At 47.1% G+C, this 19471-nt stretch overlaps 2 protein-coding genes across 3 annotated transcripts in view; one reads left to right on the forward strand and one right to left on the reverse strand.

Moving 5' to 3' along the window:
- asap2a (ArfGAP with SH3 domain, ankyrin repeat and PH domain 2a) overlaps positions 1-6611 on the forward strand; it is a 103218-nt gene extending 96607 nt beyond the window's left edge. For both annotated transcript variants that reach the window (XM_088907235.1, XM_088907243.1), the window contains exons 27-28: positions 2280-2399; positions 3619-6611. In XM_088907235.1, coding sequence (XP_088763361.1) covers positions 2280-2399; positions 3619-3693 — 195 coding nt within the window. In that variant the 3' untranslated portion in view covers positions 3694-6611. The remainder of the gene's footprint in view (positions 1-2279; positions 2400-3618) is intronic.
- Positions 6612-8568: 1957 nt separating this feature from the next.
- Positions 8569-18011, reverse strand: itgb1bp1 (integrin beta 1 binding protein 1). Its single transcript, XM_088937647.1, has 7 exons — positions 17924-18011; positions 15241-15360; positions 14199-14277; positions 12390-12520; positions 11142-11234; positions 10341-10490; positions 8569-9216 (listed from the first exon to the last, which is right to left on the reverse strand). The coding sequence occupies exons 2-7, from the start codon at positions 15310-15312 to the stop codon at positions 9145-9147; spliced, it is 597 nt and encodes a 198-aa protein (XP_088793773.1). The 5' UTR covers positions 15313-15360; positions 17924-18011; the 3' UTR covers positions 8569-9144.
- Positions 18012-19471: the final 1460 nt, after the last annotated feature.

Here is a 19471-nt window from a genome sequence, read left to right on the forward strand (position 1 = left end):
AGGACAGGAGATGAAAGCTGAACTCGGAGAGTACAGGAAAGAGCTCTTCTGAATCCAGCGTTTTCCTTTAAAGAGTTCTCCTTTTGAAAAATCTGAATGCTGGAAAAACAGAAGTTGTTTAGAATTGAATTCTGCTCAAGATCCTCCGTCTGTCTCGTTGCCATTTGAGAGTACCGAAGGCAAGGGCAAGGCGACACCATGGTAACCACATCTCTGTGGATGTCTTTTAATTGACGACTCATGTGTCTTTGTTCAGTTTCCTTGCTAGCATGTGGGTGGAAGTTAATTTTCAATTTAATTTCAGACCTAGAATCCATTTTTTATTAGATTTGTATGGAGACATTTGAACTCTAAAGCAGTTTTAATTTCCTTCCCATACTCTTGAAGAACAGAAGAGTTTATAATGTGCAGAAAAAAAAAAACATTTCCCATATAATTATGATCTTTGAGGGCTTTATGGTGGAGTTTTAGCATGGGACTGCTGATACTAGATACTTGAAACCATGTTAAAGAAATTAACCACACAAAATGCAGTTGTGCGGATCTTACAATGATGACTTACTGCAGGACCATGTGAAAAGTCATGTATCTGCTGGTTTCCAGAGTCTCTTTAAAGCACCAGCGCCCACAGAGCTCAGAGAAACGATTAAATTGGTCCAATCCTTCAATAAACAGTGGAGTTGGAATGGAAACTTGCAGACACAGTGGATAGACAGCCCTGACCTACTGTACATTTTACCTCTTGATCTTCACTGAAATGTAAGCAGGCCACCCCTGGTTACCCGGTACCCCTGCTGACATGACAGATTTGTGTAAAGTATGGTTTCCAAGAGGCACAATCAGAAAGGTATTTGCCAGGAGCGCGGGTTGATCCCACTGGCTCTGTCATCACTCGTGTCATTAGCTAGTTGTGCCCAGGATTCAATAACTTCCAGCATGTCATTGACGGAGCTCCACTGGGGAAGGTGGGCGATGACAAGGGACATCTTGGGATCTTTCCAGGTACATCTCTGCTTTTGCAGGAAAGTTTGCAAACAAGGGAAGGCCATTCGGCCAGTTTTCACTCACTTTCTTGTTAGTAGGTAACCGATCCAGGATTCTCGCCCTGCCATTTCTTAAAAGAGATCAGAGTATCGGCTCCAACAGCCCAGCTGTGTAGCTTGTTCCAGTCTCCCACAGCTTTGTGCAAAACCAAAAAAAAAAAGCACCACCTGTTCTCAGTTTAAAAATCGCTCCTCCATAGTGTTGTCCTTCCTTTGCCTCGTCTTGTCAAAAATGCAACTGCTGCAACCTTACTAAGGCACCTGCAAGCTTGCATTGATGTCCATGAGATGTACTGCCTGTCCAGTCGGCTTACTCTCCTGTCGGGCGCGGTGTCGCTCACAGCACGATGAAGGAGGATTGGCGTGGTGGGGGAGCCACTCCATGTGAGACAGGGGACGGAGCTGCCTCCTCTGGAGCTGACTGGTGATCCCAAAATTGGGCCAGCGTTCAATGAACGCAAAGCCAGAGAAAGGGCCTCCAGGGCAGCTCAGTTGTGCTCACGCAGGAGCAGGGTGAATTCCGTGGTCAGGGGTTCGAGCCTGGGTCATGTCATCAGCTGACTGTGACCTGGATTCCCCAAGCAGACACGCACACTTGGCTCAGTGCCGCCAAGGGTCTGGAGCGATTAGTCAAGCCCCAATAGGTTCTCAGCCTGCTAGGCGCGTACACGCCTGCGTTGCTGTGAACGAGGGACGCGCCTCTCCTCCAGTCGGCACTGTACAGGGCCATGTGGCCTGTGGCGTGTTAATAGACGAGACGCTCGAAGGCAGGAGAGTCAGAGGAGTCTGCCCACACCTTCTCGTTCTCCCCCGTGTGCGGATGCAGTGTTTGTGACCATGAGCCAAGATGTGAAACACAAGTAATTGGCTATTCCCAATCTGGTGGGTATAACAAAATGTGATTCATATTTTTTAAATAAATGTTAAAATGGAGGCAAAAGCAATTGTCCTGTTGCTTTTTTCCAGCATTTGACCTGCTGTTCATTTTAGTGAGTTTTTAATGGTTATTGAAACAGTTCTAGGTTTGTGAAGAGTAGTCGCGGTTTATCCGAAGACCGGCATCGTAATGATTTATCGTAACTTGTGACAAAAGGGCCTCAGGACTGTGAAACCCCTGTTCAGCCGAACTGTTTGCCTTTTGAAACAAGGGAAGAGGAGAAGAGAGTGAAGCTGGGGAAAAAGAGATCGTAAGACAGGGCCTGAATTATATTTGTCTCTCTCTCTCTCCTCCCCCAGAAACACAAGCCCAAGAGGGTGAAAGCTATTTATAACTGCGTCGCTGACAACCCCGACGAGCTGACGTTCTCGGAGGGGGAGGTGATCGTGGTGGACGGAGAGGAAGACCAGGAGTGGTGGGTAAGTGCGCTGGTGCGGATCGGGAAGCAGGCCGACCCTGGAAGCCGGTGGGAAGAAACGCAGCTCGTCCGAGGGCCTGGAGTCCCGGCACTCTTTCCGCCTTCCTTTGTTTTAAGGCAGAGTGGTACAGCAGTGTCTTAGGTTACTTTACATTCTGAGAGCGAGACTGCAGAGGGGATGAAAGATTTCTTGAGGACACCAAGGCGTCTCCCAGATGGGAGCAGTGTAGATTCACAACGGCGGGGATGAGACACACACTCCATAATGCTCTTAGTCTTCATTTCAACACTCTGTGGAAGACACTTGGTTGATTTCATTGCTTATCCTCACTAATTTTCCCAGCCTGTTAAAATCAAGGGTACTGTTGTTGCCACACCAACAACCGAGACTGCATGTTAAAATACTTTCAATGGTGTGACACTGTTTGTCCCAGCTCAAGTTTTTGTTTTTTAAAAAGAATGTATAATTGGATATAATTTGCAACTCCTGAAGTGTTGCCAGTTTCATGACCTAAGCTTCAATGTCATTTGCCACTCCTGCAACCAAAAATACCAGTTGCAAGTGATGGCAAAAACAAAGAATTGAGAAGAAAAGGGGCTCCTCTGGGAGAAGCCTGGATTCCCTGTCTGCGTAGTTCAGGATGTGGAGCTGTAGAGTCTGGTGACAGATTTATTGGATAATGATGTCTCCCTCTTGCCTGTTTAAAGGGCTGAAGGTTCAAGGTTGTTTCCTAGGCTGTGCCTCCATTCCCTCAAGAGGGCACCAATTTTATAATAAAGTAATAATTCCTTACACTTAAATAGCGCTTTTCTGAACACTCCACTCAAAGTGCTTTACAGGTAATGGGGATCCCCTCCACCACCACCAGTGTGTAGCCCCCACCTGGATGATGCGACGGCAGCCATAGTGCACCAGTACGCTCCCCACACACCAGCTCTCAGTGGGGAGAAGAACAGAGAGATGAAGCCAGACCAGAGATGGGGATTATTAGGAGGCCATGATTGGCAAAGGCCAGGGGGAAATTTAGCCAGGGCACCGGGATAGCACCCCTACTCATGATTTTATGAGGTCACACACCAGGTCTAACGGCACCAGTGTCCCTCTGTCCTGCACCCATTCTGTTGGCCCCCTAGGGTGGATGTGTGGCTTGCAAACCCGCTCGTTTCTCTGACTGCCACGGCTGATCTCCCTCCCCCCCCCCCCTTGTCGTTCCGAACAGCTGGGCCACATCGAAGGCGAGCCCAAGAGGCGGGGCGCTTTCCCCGTGACGTTTGTACACTTCATCGTGGACTGACGGGCCTGCGGGGGCGAGGGGCCGGAGGGACTGTCCCAGCGCCCGCCATCTCCCGCCCGCTGGACCCGCGCCGGCACCGGGGCTGCTGGGCCAGGACCTGCCCCCGCCGGAGCTCGTGCTCCGGCTCCGGAGTGCTCGCGCGCCGCTCCACTGTGACGTCACTCTCGTGGACTGTGGCGGGAGTTCCGGGGGGGAGCGTTGCTGAACGGGTGAACGATCCCACATTGACTATTGAGCAAATCTCGCAATAAATGCACTTTTTCACCTGGGTTAGTACTATTGCGGCCCGCAAACGAAACGGGAATCGAATCGGCAAGGACATCCAGCTAAAGACAAGGCCAAGCTCTTGTTTTAGAATACATTTGATTATTTTACAGAAATACTTTAGTGCAAGTGTTACTTTTTTTCCCCCCCTTGACTTCAAATAAGTGTAGGCTTTCTTAATGTTGTATTTGTTGCATGATTTGAAGAAAATGAGCAAAAAACCTTTTTGTACCGAGGCAAACGACATTAAGCTGTATAGGACTATACACTTAAAAGTGCTGATAAGTCATTGTTTGTTTCTGATGGTGCTAAACCACAAATGTCCTGGATGTAGACAGCACACAACTGGAGGTCTTCTGCTTGAACTCCAATGTCTTCATTTGGAAGGAATCTTTTTGAGTTGACAGAGGGCCAGTCTATAAAATGTAGTTCTGCTCTGGCACACAACTAAGATGTGAAAGTTCACACCTGGAAAACTAAGAAAACTCCTGGTCTTTGGTCTAAACTTAACTAACAAATGGCCTTTTTTAAATGTACAATTCACAGCTGTTTTTAAGCCCCACCTCCATGATCCCGGCCTGTCACGTTGTGTGTGTCTACCAGTTAGAGAAATGTCCCACCTTTGGACTCCCTACAGTGCTCTGCCGTTCCTGAATTTAGTGGAGACACTGAGCATGAAGGAGCTCGCTGAGCATGGGTGCCAAGGTTGAATGCCGAAAAACACCGCTGTTAATTTAAAAAAAATCAGACAGCATTATACCAGTTCAACATTAAAAGAAAACACTACGGCACTTAAATTATCTTTGACTGGGGACTTGGAAGAATTGAACGTCGCTAACAGAAGAGTTCTGACACAGTGCGGGAGCCAGCCAGCTTGAACAGAGCAGTAGGAAGGGCACTAAGGCAGCTGCTCACATTCCCTGTCTCATCCGCGGGCCAGACCAGCACTCCGGATTCCTGTTCGGCATCATTTAACACAGCCGGGCAATTATCTGTACAGTTCTGTTGTTCACGCATCCTGCACCGAGACAACACGAACGTTTTATTTTCAAACTGGAACTCGGCTGTGGGGTTGATTTAAGAAAACCCAACAAGGTCAGTCCTTTATTTACTACAAAGAACTTGAGAACCAGTGGCTCTCGGTGGGAGATGCCGAGCTGAATTTAAAAGCAGTGTTTTACATTCCTTTCAAATCAACTTGCTTCCCTCTTGCATTAATGTTGAATTTTTGGTCACCTCCTAGGAGGCAAATCATGTTTTTATCTCGGCTTATTGTTTCTTTTCCCCAGTCGACAGGAAGTCCTTTTGTATCTTTCAGATTGTGATTCGTTGACTCTGTTCTGAGCAGGTGAAGTCCACACCGATTTGAAAACACAGTGACATGTGACTAAGATGCTGGAGAATGGCTCACTGAATGCACAGCTGTTGCCATTGCAGCAGTCCGAAAGAGGGACTAACAAGTCACATGAAGCCGTTTCCCACATGTGCAGTGCACTGGAGAGCTGATTTGGGTCAGTTGTTCTGTGCCCTCCACTTGGCAAGACGTCTTTGACACTTTGAAGAAAAGTCCTCCTGGAGCAAACATGCTTAATATCCTCTGGCATGTAAGCTTGGAGCTTTGCATGCGTGTCAAAGTGGCAAACACGCCCATCGTCGCAGAACCAACGATGATGAAGAAGCCCAAGTTAACCCATTTCTCGCACATGGTTCTGCCATGATAAAATAGTGGCCAAGTTTTCCAAGATGTCAGCCCAAAGGACTTTATTTTTTTTATTGAACCACTTTCAGTTGATGTAGTGTAGAACGACAAACCGCCCTCCATCCCCATCTTCTCCAGCGTCGCACAGGTCCACCGGTTAAACCCTAAGAACTACCTGTGGCTGGGAGGAAAGGGCCAGTCTGCCTTGGGGAGCCTCCTGCCTGGGGAGCGAGCGCGGCACGAGACGCCGCTCTCACTAAGGGGCAAGTTTGGATCAACTCTGCAAGAGCTTCACAAGACGCCTACCCTGAATATCCCCCTCCTTTTAGTTCCCCGAGGGCCTGCGGTATCTTTCTGGCCCTCAGGTGGTACAGAAAACGGTCATAAGTGACGCCAACACAGACAGCTAAAATGATATCCCACGAAATCTGTTAGACGCTGTTTTAATTCTACCGGTGGCCACTTGAGATACAGGTAAATATTTTAAGGCTGTTGTTAAAGAGCATTGAATGTAATTAATTTGATTTTGGTTGCAGAGCAACTGTATATATATAGAATAACATTTTATCCTCCATGAACTATCCCCTTGATCTCATATGGACTGCAGCGACCTGAAATTGAAACACGCATGTGTAATAACCTGCAGTATGTACGTGCCACACTATTCCCATTTGACCTGTTTACTCACTGGAAATGGAATCTATTACTGTAAATATATCGACACGGGTTTGCCACTGTTCGTGTGTCCCGGAGAGCTAAGCTTGGCTGTTTCTGATGAGAGACGATTGCAGAAAAGTAGCCAGTGTTGGTGCGGCAAGGCAGATCGAACGGTCTGAGAGCAGTGGATGCATGAGTTCATGTTCACGTTCGATCACTGAGACTGCATCAAAATGAATGAGATTGTTCAAATACATGGGAAACTAACTGGACTAAATAAAATACTATTCATATCAAAGAATCAGTAAGGCCTCTGCTTTCATTACTGTCATGACAGCTTTTAAAAAGTTATGTTTTTAACTTTGAATGCTGGTATGAAGGTTTTTTTTTAACAAAGGTATCAGTTACCCAGACTTCTATTCTCATGCTGAAATGTGACAAATTCAGTATCGCTTTTTGCCAGTTATTTGATCTTCAATAGAAACTCAAGACTAGGCTTTTTCTACAAGCATTCTTGTTTCACGTTACTGCAGGAAGCACTGTTTTGATAGACCCAGGTGAGATATTCTCCTAACATATGACATGCATCCCACTTGCAGACTCATCAAGTGTGTTTACTGCTTTTGTAAATTGTGTTGTCCATCCATTCTCTTCATTTTCTAACTGCTGCTCCAATCCAGGGTCGTGGGGGAGCCAGAGCCTATCCCAGTAAGCAGTGGGCACATGGCAGGGTACACCCTGGTCAGGACGCCACACCACCCCAGGGCACACACAGATACACTCGCACCAGAGCCACTTCTCCTCAGAAACAACTTAATTTACCGGTATCATTGTGGGAGGAAACCCATGCAAACACAGGGAGCACATAGAAAAGTAAAGCCCAGGGCCCCAGCACTGCGAGGCAGTCTCATGTCTCTCAGGGTGTGGGCAGTGCAAGAGAAATCATTAAATGTGCATAAAACCATTGCTTTGGTTAACATTAGAGCCAGACCTTCCTGCTGAGCTATTTCCATGAATCTTGAAATAATTCAAGGCAAACAGCAACCTTCTGGCACTGGCAACTTGCGTCGCTCCGAGTTCTAGTTAACATGGAGAGCCTGCCAGTGACTATTCTGAAGTGTGGGAGAAAATGGTTCAAAAGCGCCCTCTGCTGGGCAGTGGTGAGAATGGACTCGGCAGGTCTGCACTGGTATCGATGGAAAATTAGGACAAAAGGGATGAGTTTGTCTATGCTGTATGTGAAACGGCAGTGTTCAGGTGAACAAGCAGACGCTTTGCTGCATGTTCAGTGCTATGTTGTGATCAGAAGGGTGAACATCTGACTACTGATCTGAAGGCATTAGGGGTCCATTACTAGATTTAAATGGGAGTTCAAGAACCGGGTTAATTTAAAATATTATGATGTCAACATGGTAAAGTCCAGACTCCTAAAGTATTTTAATTAAAGCTAATACCATTTTGAAAAAAGGATTTAAATTTGGTAAGTGACCCTTAAATCTAAGTAAAATTCACAGCCGAATTTGACGGGAGTGGTTAGGGCTCAGGCTTCATAAAGGTTGTGTGATAAAATCTCAGGTGGAGCACTGCTGTCGTATCCTTGAGTGAGGTACCACAGTCAGACGGCTCCAGTAAAATCCCCAGCTGTATCACTGGTCACACAAGGCACTCTGGCCAAAAGTGTCAGCTGAATAAATTAACAATAATAATCCGGCAATTATATAAATTATAAACTAATCATTTCTGGCATCTGATATATTGTTAATTTATTCTGACTTCACTACCAGACATTTCTCTTCTCAGAGGGTAACATGGGTAGCCAAACCGTTTCTGAAACTCCAGGTTTTAAAACGACTGCAATGTTTCTCTGCTAAAGCGAAGGTGAAAACAGCTCAGCAACATTGTGTTGATGTCAGAGTCCTCTAAGCTCTCAGGAGACGGCGTCTGTAGGTCAAAAAGAATGTTATCTGTGCTGCTCCACAAGTCAGTGGGCACAAGTATAAACAATGTGGAAGTCAAACACTAAGAGCAGTAGACACTTCTTTATCCAAACAGTGGTGGGAGTGTGGAACAGGCTACCCAGACCTGCTGTTGAAGAGGATATAGATGAGATCTTCAGTTCAATTTACTACTAACTGGGTTAGAGGGGCAGAATGGCCTTCTCTCGTTTGACAGCTCTCTTCTTTTCTCTAATTTTAATTGTACTAAACTGGACACAGAACGCCAACATGGGTCAGACAAGAAAAGAGCTTCTGGTCAGCTGCAACATCTCACTCTTTACTGTACCGTATAAACACGCATCACAAACGGCTGGGGAAACAAAAACAAAACACTGCCAACGGAGCCTGGATAGAAAAAGTTTCGATATAAATACCTTTCAGAGTTGTTTCTAGGTAACAAAAAAATGTGTAGCAAAAAAAAATAAGACAGCATTCAGATAACAAACCAAAAAAAAACAACACAATTACAGCATCTTCATGATCACAGTGGCTTTGTGCTTCAAATACAGACCACACGGCCAAGCCTGAGCAGCGTGCCCCAGAGCTGGCACCTTCCACTCAAAAGCGCCAGGAGCCTCCTATGAGGGCTGTGATGATAAAAACTGTTTCTTCATGTGGCTTAGCACAGGAGGGCACCCCTGACGCCTGAGCTCTCGCCGAGAATCGTGCCTTGAGGTTTGGTACTTTACATTAAATAAGTTTAAATTAGCTTTGATCAAAGTTCGTACAGACGCAGCGCGGCTCCGCTCAGCCGCAGGGCGGAGAGCGTGGACAAGTTCCCGCGCCGCGGCCAGCGTCCCCTCCGCAGGCCGGCCCGCCCCCTTCGTACGAGCTTCAGGACTTCTCCGAAGCGAGGACGGCGTCAAAGGCCCCAGACAGCACCTTGCAGATGGCTTGGGCCTGTTCCTGAGAAGATAAACCAAAGGACCCCGACTCGCACGCTAAAGACAAACCGAAGATCAAACAGTCGGTCTTAGCCAGGGCTGCAGTGTTGAAAGAGTGCTGTAGCCCCTCCTGTGTCCAGGCCCTACGAGAGGGGGGCCTCACCTCAGCCCAGGGTGCGTGCTCCTCCACTTGAACCCTCTGGCTGTGTTTCCCGACTCGAGTCGAATCTGGAACATTTACCATATACTGTGATTCTCGGCTAAAGCCCACGGCTGGGAAGAAACGTCCCAGCTGAATCTACCCTTCCTGAGGAGTTTCAAAATGGTGGCCTTAATCTTCCCATCATGCCATTCTTTACATTAAAGTATTTTTTACCCCTCTTCCCAAACTATGAGGGGGCCTCACAGTGTGCCTGCCTGTGTCCCACAACGGGGGTCCAACGGCCTGGAGGACACTAAGGCAAAGACAGGCAGGGAGCTGCTTGGTTTGCTGGGGGGGTGTCCTCCAGATAGCACACAGCAGAGGTCCCTGTGCAGGATTCAGGCTTGTTGCCTGGTCAGCGCAAGGTGGGTATCTTCCAGTCTTGATGGCAGTAAAGCCACATATGCAAACTCTGCGCTCTTCCGGCTGGGGAAAGCTGAAAAGTACTATTTAACCACTGTTAAATTTAAAAGAAATATATCCCAATTTTAAACCAGTTAATTTTACCAAACTGGCAAAGCTGTGGCCTGTCTCACATCCAAAGGCCTACTCTTCAGGTTCCCTTTTCAGATGTACGGGACTGCGGTCATGTTAAGAGGCAGCTACCCTGAGCTTGGAGTCTTCCTCAGTGAGAGTCAGGCTTTAAGAAGGCCTCATTAAAATCCTTTATAGGGTGAGGGCCCCCACTAACGCCTCTTCCAGCAGCAACCTTAGCTTTCCCAGGAGTCTCCCATCCAGGTACTGACCAGGCTCACACCTGCTGAGCCTCAGCAGATGGCCAGTTGTGAGCTGCAGGGGGAGCACAATCATTCAATGTTTTTAAACCCATTACTTCTGCAGCCTGGACACGGGCGCACGCACATGCGTGCGCGCACACACACACACACACACACACACACACACACCTCGGTTCAGTGGCGCGGCCTCCCGAGGGAGACACTCACCGAGCTGTTGCACTGGTACACCCAGATACTGCACCGCTCCTGCTCGGGGTCTGTTGTCTTCAGGGCCAGGAGGTTTCTGCCTGCGCCCAGCCCGTCATCGTAGCACAGCATGCGCACAATCAGGTACAAGGGGTGGCGGTGCAGCACGTCCTGCGGGGCAAGGGCAAGGGCAGCGGTGAAGCGCTCTGAGAGGCCAGCGCGCCTGCTATCACCACAGAACTGCTGCGCCACCTGCAGGACTCCGCTAATACAAACAGGGCTGCTGACTGCTGAGTGCATCATGACTGCATCCCTTCCTCCCCCCCAAAAATCCCTGGAGCCCTCCCCCTCCCCCAGCGGGCTTGTCTGTCCGAAAGCGCTAAACGGCACACTTCTGCAAACACCTGCACCAGTTCAGACACTTTCTCAGGACAGCAATCGTTTTCACACTTCAACTTCACCTGAGCTCACTGAACAGCACACAAGACAACCACAGGCTTCCTTGCGATCGACTGCCCCGGCCATTACTTGGGAAAGTCGTCTGCCGCTTGAGCAGCCCCTTATCTGTTGGCATGACACGTTTAGCGTGAAACAGAATTCATGTGTTTTGTAGCACATAACGGAAAAACAAAATAACAGGAATGTGTAGCCAGCGTAAGCTGTGAAGAGGCAGCATTCCAGCTGGTAAGTGATAGGATCACTAAAACAACCACGCCCTTCGGATCTCCAGCAAAGCCCAGGTTTGGGACTGGTGCCGAAGAGCTAGTGCGGTGTGGGCGTGGCGATGTGCTGTCCCAGAGGCCGAGAGGACGAACAGCTTACACACTGATCCACAGAGGAGACTTTCACGCCGTTCTTCGACACTCCGAGGATGAGCTCTTCATCCGCAGGCACGAAGGGCAGCTTTCCGTCTTGCTTTGAGGGAGAAAAAAAAAATGAATGACTTTTTTGGGGGGGTCAGTGGAAACGGGCACCAGTGATCCTCTCGGGGAGGGACTTTCTGTTCCACTGCAAACACGGTGGTGATCTCACTCTTGGTCCCCCTCGTTTTCACTGGCCGCCTCTGGATTCTTTTAGCAGGGGTTTCCCGCAGTTGTAAACAGGCCGGGCGGGGACACCGACAAAATGTACACACGAATCCGTGTGGAAATACCGTTTCGTAGCGATACGCTGCATCGTCTGCCAGCCAGCGGCCACGATGGTACGTAATTACAGTCTCAGCACCAGGCCTAAGCTTCTTCCTGTTGGAAACCCTGGTTAAGGATTTTTTTTTGTCACTGTTCCTTTTAAGCCAGATCAATGAACGGTGAAAACACAAAAAAAGGTGTGATGACCTGTGCTTTTCCCTCCTTGTATGACCCCAGAGGAGGTCTTTCATCATCTTCACTCACTTGCTCACAAGATATTTTTAAGTCAGGATGTCACCGTGTTATTGTGGACTTGTGTTGTACGATTTGGTGCGGTACTAGTTGTGGTACTCTGTATGTGCTTTGTCTTGTGGATCCGGAACAATCCTTCTTTTTTGTTGTTCCTCCACATTGTGTCATGGAGGCCCTGGCTCAGCTCAGGTTTAAAAGGAGTCAGAGCTGTCCATCACAGGAGTCAGGGGAGAAGCTTGAGATACTTTTGGCCCCGATACTCATGTCTGTTCCTGGTTTTCATTCCACTCCAGACTCCTAATGACTTCAGCTGAATGATAGTGTATATTCAGTTACCTGATCTATATTTCCACTCCTTCCAGGTCTTTTTCACACTTGAGTGTGACAGGTTAGCCATGGTATTCTGGAGGACTGCGGCCCTCCAGGACTGGGAGTAAAAATCGTCTTAGTCTAGCCTTTGTGGCGTTTGGTATTCTCACCCGCATGCCGTTACACAATTTGGATTTATCTTGGGCTAATATTTTTTAAACTGTCAGTAGAGGGTTCCCTGGAGAAACTATTTTTTTGATACAGGAAGAGCACCTCAAGTGAACAGCCCCTGGCCTGTATCTTTATGACTTCTGCGCCCACCCCAGGGTACCCCAGAGATCATGTAGATCACCACAGTGAGCCACCTTCGCCAGGCTCTTACCTGTGCCACATCAATATAGTTTATCAACTCCAGAGGCTCCTGCAGAGTCCTGCACATCTCGAACTGCAGTCTCTCTATTGCACCAACATACTTCACCCGGAATTCAGCGCAGGCGTCTGAGGTACTGTTACCTGAAAATACAACAAGTGCTTCTGTTTGGTACTTTTGTTCTTGTTTGTTTGTTAAATTCTGTTCCCGTGTTTTCTTGCTCTTTGTAAATCCGAAATACGAGAATGAGATTCACACAAAAGAAACAGCAGGGGAATTTCTCTGAAGGCATTTTGAAGAAAAATCCAAGACGAACTCTTACCCAGAAGAACAAGGAAAGGCAAAGAGAAATTAGTGTGTCGTTACCAGTTCTGTGAATGTAGAAAGATGTTTCTATTCATCCATTCGTTTTCTAACCACTTTATCCAATACAGTCACAAGGGAGCCAGAGCCTACCCTGACAAGCAGCAGGCACAAGGCAAGGACACACCTTGAATGGGACGCCAGTCGCAGGGCACACACAGACTCAAACACAAACACTCTCAAGCTGACACCAGGGTCGAGTTTCTCAGTAGCCAATTAACCTACCAGCATGTCTGGACTGTGTGAGGAACACGGAGCACCTGGAGCAAATCCATGCAAACAAAGGTAGAACATACAAACTCCACACAGATGGCACCCCAGGAATTGAACCCAGGCCCCCAGCACTGTGAGACAGTGATGTTAACCACCACACCGCTGTGCTACCCCAACAGGGACAAATCTCCACACTTAAACCTCAATCATGAAAGAGACCAGCATTATGTCTTATTTATCTGAACTATTGTTTGGGGATCAACAGAAAAAGGAAATCTCTTCTAACATTTTTCAAATAATTACATCCTTCTTCTAAAATTGCATCTGCTAAGATTCTATTTTCAAGGAAATGTTATTTTTAATTGGTTGGAGAAAAAAGGACTAACAAACAAATAAAAATAAAATATATCTACGGCATTTCTCTGCTAATTAAATTCTCTGTGGTGAGAAGACTAATTGAAATGACTGAAGTAATGCAATGCAATAATTGTTTAATGATTATCTACTGCATGGCTTAATGCAAAACTATACTGATGTCTTGAGTGGGGGGCGACTGAATTATTGGTTAAAAAAATCCTTCCATTTTCTAACCACTTTAAGGAGCTGGAGCCTATCCCAGCAAGCAACGGGCACAAGGCAGGACGCACCCTGGATGGGACGCCAGTCCATCGTACAACACACACAGACACAGACACACATACCAGTTCCAACTTTCCCAGAAGCCTACCAGTATGTCTTTGGACTGTGGGAGCGAACTGGAGCACCCAGAGGAAACCCGTATGAACACAAGGAGAATGCACCAACTCCACACACATTAGCACCCCAGTGATTCAACCCAGGGCCCCAGTGCTGTGAGGCAGCAATGCTAACTACTGCACCAATGTGCTACCCCAGAAAAAATACCCGACTTTACAGATAATTAATAGCAACTAGCAACTTCTTGATTTAGCAATAGATGTCATATAAACATGTATCCATTCACATGTTGCTTGTATATTTAAGTTCTGATTTTTGCACTGCAAGGACTAACTAGTGTCTAACTAGGAGTGGAATACAGTTTCTCATCCCTGAGCCAGACAGGAATAGGCCAGCTAGTTCTCCAAGAAACTGACTGTAAACCTTATAAATACATATATCACAGGTTTACAGCATGCTTGAAGGATCGTAGGCCAGAACATGAAAGGGCCACAAGCCTTTTCTGCATCTTAAAGGGCCTGCTGGTGGTGTGTCACTTGTGGGACTTACCCGAGCTCTTGGTGGAGTCGGTGTCGAGACTGGCGACCGTACTGGATCTGGAGAGCCCCCCCAGGCTGGAGTCTACAGACTGAACACAGGGACAGGCACTGAGACACAGCTGTTTCTGCCCCCTGCTCCGCTGGCGTACCCTGGGCTCGTGCGCCCACAGGGTGGCCCACAGGCTGTTCTCTCGTTGAGCCTAGCGCGGGAACACCTGTGAACGCCCAGCCCCACAATCCATCTGGAAAGGGCTCAGCAGCGAGGGGTGGGAAGAGAGGCCGGCTAACACACAGGAGCGCAGGACTGCGGGAAGCTTGCGATCACGATCATTTCTGCTGGGAGTCTCATCTCCTCGAAATGAACCTCTGCCTTGGTTTTCTCTCAAGGAGTGCGCTTGTGCGGGGACATCAGAACTAGAATGTCTGATCATTGAGCTTGTGCCAGTTTGTGCACAGAAACTGGTGTAGCTAAAGAATGACTTTACATTTAGAGAACAGAGAATAGTCAATACAAGAATGTCCGCCCGAGATATTTGTCCATTAAGGTTATCACAGGACATTGGCTAAAAAAGCTTACATGCTTACTCTTTTTCTCTCAGCCTCTAGATCAAATGAACAGTAAATGAAGAGGTTTCCTTTTTTCCCCACTCCACCCAAATGAACTGATTACTGAAGTGCCAGTGGCCCTCCCTGTGATGCTGTCAAACCTGAGACTACATTGCACTGCTGGATAAATCTGCTGGCAGTTCCAAACATGGCGGCACAGCGACACGTTCATATGCCTGGAACTCCACTAGCAGGATTATAAAGTCTAGATCGGGAGCTGTAGAGAGGGTGAGAGTTTCACAGGAACCCTCTGACGTGATATCTTACGATTCATCTGCGTCATGTTTTAATTGATTAAGGATCCAGGACATATGCACTGAAAAATATTCCGACATCAGCAACGATACTAAATGTCTCCAGGGACACCTGCAGTGCAGGGCTGTGCTTAAGCAGCAACACTCGGCCCCCCAGGAGACGACACCCTTCCCCTGTTGAGGCTCACCCACCTTGCTCTTGGTGCTGATCTCACTGCTCTGGGAGCTGCTGCTGCTGTGACGCTTCTTGACTTTCCGGAACATTCTTCAACATGACGCCAGCGCTTCAGCTCTCCAGCAGGGGGCAGAATCCTGCGCAGGACAGACAGTCAGCAGAGGCCCAACGGCCTCGCGTCTTTTACTGGGACAACGTCCAGTTTGCCCCATCTTTCATTTCACGTTCTGAATGTGAAGCAAATATCCGAGGTCCTTCATCATGCTGACAAACACTGACCTAACGTGTATGATGACACCTGTATTTCTCTAAGCATTAATTAGCAGGAGTTCTAGAAGAGGAAACCGAAGTAAACGTGGACTCCAAGCCCCCATAGTTATAAAACATTCTACAAAGTCCTGACCACTGAAGTGTACTTCATCACCCTGCTGCACAAACAGTTTTAGAAGAAATAAAGGCATTACGCACGTCTTTATGGTTACTGAACCTCTGCTATTTCATTAGGTTTGTCTGGAAATGATGACATTCACATTCACTTATTTCCAAAAACATGAAGATAAATCGCATAACTCTCAGGTGGTGTTAAACCTGTACGAATAAAGTTTTCTAAATGATAACTTTCCCAGACTGGTAGTATCAGACTCAGTCCCTGATGAGCCTTGTGTCCTCTGATGTACCAACCTTATGTTATCAATTAAACAATTAACTTATTTTCTTATGTAACTGAGAGGACATGACCTGAGGTACCTGGACCTGGGAGGTTTTGGCAGCATAGTGGCCTGGGAAGCTATCTGTGTGGAGTTTGTATATTCTTCCTGTGTTTGTCCTCGTTTCCGACTGGCGCTTTGGTTTCCTCCCACAGTCCAAAGACAGTGATAATAAAAACTGGTAATAATAATACTAATACTTTACACTTATATAGGGCTTTTCTTGACACTCCGCTCAAAGTGTTTCACAGGTAATGGGGACTCCCCTCCACCACCACCAGTGTGCAGCCCCACCTGGATGATGCGACGGCAGCCGTAGTGCACCAGTACGCTCCCCACACACCAGCTCTCAGTGGGGAGGAGAGCAGAGTGATGAAGCCAGTTCACAGATGGGGATTATTAGGAGGCCATGACTGGTAAAGGCCAGGGGGAAATCTGGCCAGCACACTGGGGTAACACCCCTACTCTTTTCGAGAAAAGCCCTGGGATTTTTAATTTTTAACAGAGAGTCAGGACCTTGGTTTTACATCTCATCCGAAGGACGGCACCTTTTTTACAGCACAGTGTCCCCGTTACTATGTGGGAATATGTTTTTCTTTGATAAAATCTGTTGCAGTTGATTAATGAAAATATTCACTTTATTAAAGTACAGCTACAATATCAGAAGTATTACCATTATGCAAGATAATTAAATAATTAGCCCCACTAAGTAACTGAGAGCTCGGGTGGAATAAAAACCAAATGGCCCTTAGAGTATGACGTCTGCCCTAGTCAGTCCTTGTTCAAAGGCGCACTGCTTCTAATTTAAAACTCATCCACTCACATTTGAGCATGAATCACCTGACAGGTGAAATACCTGCTTAAACAGTCCCTAGGGAACACTCACACAGTCTACACTATTATTTCATTTAAAAAAAATAATTTTACTGATGCTATTTTGAGTTTTTTTTTCCCTAATTCATCCTGACTCTTTGCAAAAAGTCAATTGTAACAGTCAACTGTTCACACCACTACTTGTCTTCCATTTAGAGGCAATATGCAAGACTTGTCCCGACTCTCAATGAAAACAGCTCCTACTGCATACGGCTGCTGTTTGAATTTCCTGTTTCCTGTGCTGGAATGTCTTTACATGTTCTTCAACCATTAACATACTGCCTCTCATTCAACCATTAACATACCAGTAACATATCACTGTCTCTGCAGGGGTTACAGCCACTACGACCTGACTGACAATCCTACAGCAGCTGTCTGTACGGTCTCCTGAGGCTTTGCGGTCTCCATCTGTCACTCTCCGGTTTCCTCTGCTCGGAGGTTTAATGCGTGTGAATTCGCTTAACGGCCTCTGCATTTGTGAACTGCAAAGGCGTGAGGCCGAGTTTTTGTTTTTTTTTTCTGTTGTATCTGACAGGCTTTTAAAACAGTCTTTGTGAGAGGGAAAAAAAAGAAGTTCGGGACAATAATATCGGTGCACTCATCTGTCTCGATTTTCCCGCTGAGCTTGCCGATACGAGAAAGAAAACGAAAACAAACGGTCACAAACATCGAAGTGGAGCACTTTAAGTAACAAGAACAATACTGAGCGGGATGAAATTTTGGACAGTCTCACAATCGGGCTGACATGAATAATTCTGCCGCTCTCCCTTGCCAAATCAACTTTCGCACAACTTGCCTACAATGTGACTTTGAAGCCAGCGCGGCGTGAGAAGCGCACAGCAGGTGAATGACACACAGAGGCGGGTATCCGAGAGTCGAGCTCACTGAGAATTTCCACCCACCGTCCTAAGATCGTTAATTAAAAAACGATCATTTGAAGTAACGGAAACCCGTTGCTAGGCTAAACTCTCCACCCCCACCCACAACCCCCTCATCACATCCTCGTTTCATTGACATTTTTTTTTTTCAATAAACTTTTAACCGCACAGCCCTTAACCGTAAATCAGAAAACTGGCAGGTCGGACTGATGAGATAATTCAAGCAGCTGTTCAACTCATACCTCGTTTTATACGTGTTTAACGAGCCCGTTTGCGACGGGGCTGGGCGTTATTTCAGCCAGGCTTGCAGTCTCCGGCTCTGTGTTTTTGGCGAGGCTCGGGCTGACACGTCACTTCCTTTGGGCTCCACCCACACCGCTTAAAGGAGACGCGACCCACACAAACCTCCCCAGCGAACCGGGCCCGAATCGCGGGTCGTCACGGCGCCGTGTTTGTGTGGTTAAACCCGATTCCTATTCCCGGCGTTGTGCGGTGCAAACTCCAAACAGCAGGAAGTGTGTTCATGTCTCCATGGCGACGGTCACAATGGGAAGGCCGCGCTTCGTTGCTGTTGTAAGACGACGAGTCCAAACCCGAGGCTCTCAAATTGAAACTAAGAGCGCTTCATAATCTGGCGCGGCCGATGAATTACAGGGTGGCCAGCAAGACCGGTACAATTAGCACGGCATTTACAGTAGATGATGGCGTGGGGGCGCAGCTCCTAATTTAAGTCACTGTCTCTCAGTGCGGGTTACCGCTACTACAAACTCGGGGAATCGCCTCTCACTTTAAATCACCGCTTTATCCAATTGAGGGTCGCGGGGCGTATTGGGCGTAAGGCAGGGTACGCCCTGACTTACCCCAGTCGACAGCAGAGCACGTACACTCACACCGGGGCTAATTAACCTACTAGTACGTCTTTGGACCGAGGGGGGATATGGGAGCGCCCAGAGGAAAACCATGCAAAAACTGAAAGAACATGCAAGCTCCGCACAGACAGCACCCCAGGTCTGGAATCGAACCCAGGCCCGCGGGATGGATGCTGTGAGAATATAAAAACTCCCCCCAATAAGGTGACCCAGACCACATCTAACCCAGGGTCCAAACGTTTGTGAGAAAGCAACACTGACCTTCGTGGCTCCCTCCTGCCCTGACTTTAACGTCTCACCTGCAAGTGATCACAATTAAACTGCTCCAGGTCTTCAGAATTTCCATCTACCCAGATCTTTTTGGATTACTTAATAGCTATCTGTAAAACCAACAGCACAGAGCACCTAATACCACTTTGAATTCAAGGAAATTGATTTGCAGCCTTTCCATTTTTTTATTTTCAGATGTTTAAACAGATAATGACAGATTCATAGTTTTAATTTTGTTTACAAATTTAAATTAGTTTAAAATAAGTTTAAGCTTCTACTGTATGTTGTTGTCTGTGTGTATCCGCGTGTTACTGTTAGCAGGACTGAATACTGATATATTACCAACTAGTTATTTAACATAAGAAAGATTACAAATGAGGGGAGATCATTCAGTCCATTTAGCTTGTTTGGTAGTTAGTAGCAACTTGATCTAGATTCCAGATGATTTAGTGTATGGCTTCTACAACATGGCTGGGTAGTTTGTTCCAGACTCCCACAACTCTTTGAGTAAAGAAATGCCTCATGTTCTCAGTTTTAAATGCACCTCCATGTAGTTTGTGCACTTGTGTCCTCTGTTTCATGTTTCACTGCTCATTCTGAAGAAGTCTGCTGGGTTGACTTTGTTGAAGCCTTTGAGAAGTTGGGATACTT

The sequence above is a fragment of the Atractosteus spatula genome, chromosome 2 (genome assembly GCF_055471065.1).
Source record: "Atractosteus spatula isolate fAtrSpa1 chromosome 2, fAtrSpa1.hap1, whole genome shotgun sequence".
Taxonomy (NCBI): domain Eukaryota; kingdom Metazoa; phylum Chordata; class Actinopteri; order Semionotiformes; family Lepisosteidae; genus Atractosteus; species Atractosteus spatula.

Coding starts and splice junctions, on each gene's coding strand:
- itgb1bp1 (XM_088937647.1), bottom strand. CDS start 15,312: ATGTTCCGGAAAGTCAAGAAGCGTCACAGCAGCAGCAGCTCCCAGAGC. Junction 14,278..15,240: donor AGATCAGCACCAAGAGCAAG/GTGGGTGAGCCT, acceptor CCCTGTGTTCAG/TCTGTAGACTCCAGCCTGGG. Junction 11,235..12,389: donor ACTATATTGATGTGGCACAG/GTAAGAGCCTGG, acceptor TCTCCCTCAAAG/CAAGACGGAAAGCTGCCCTT.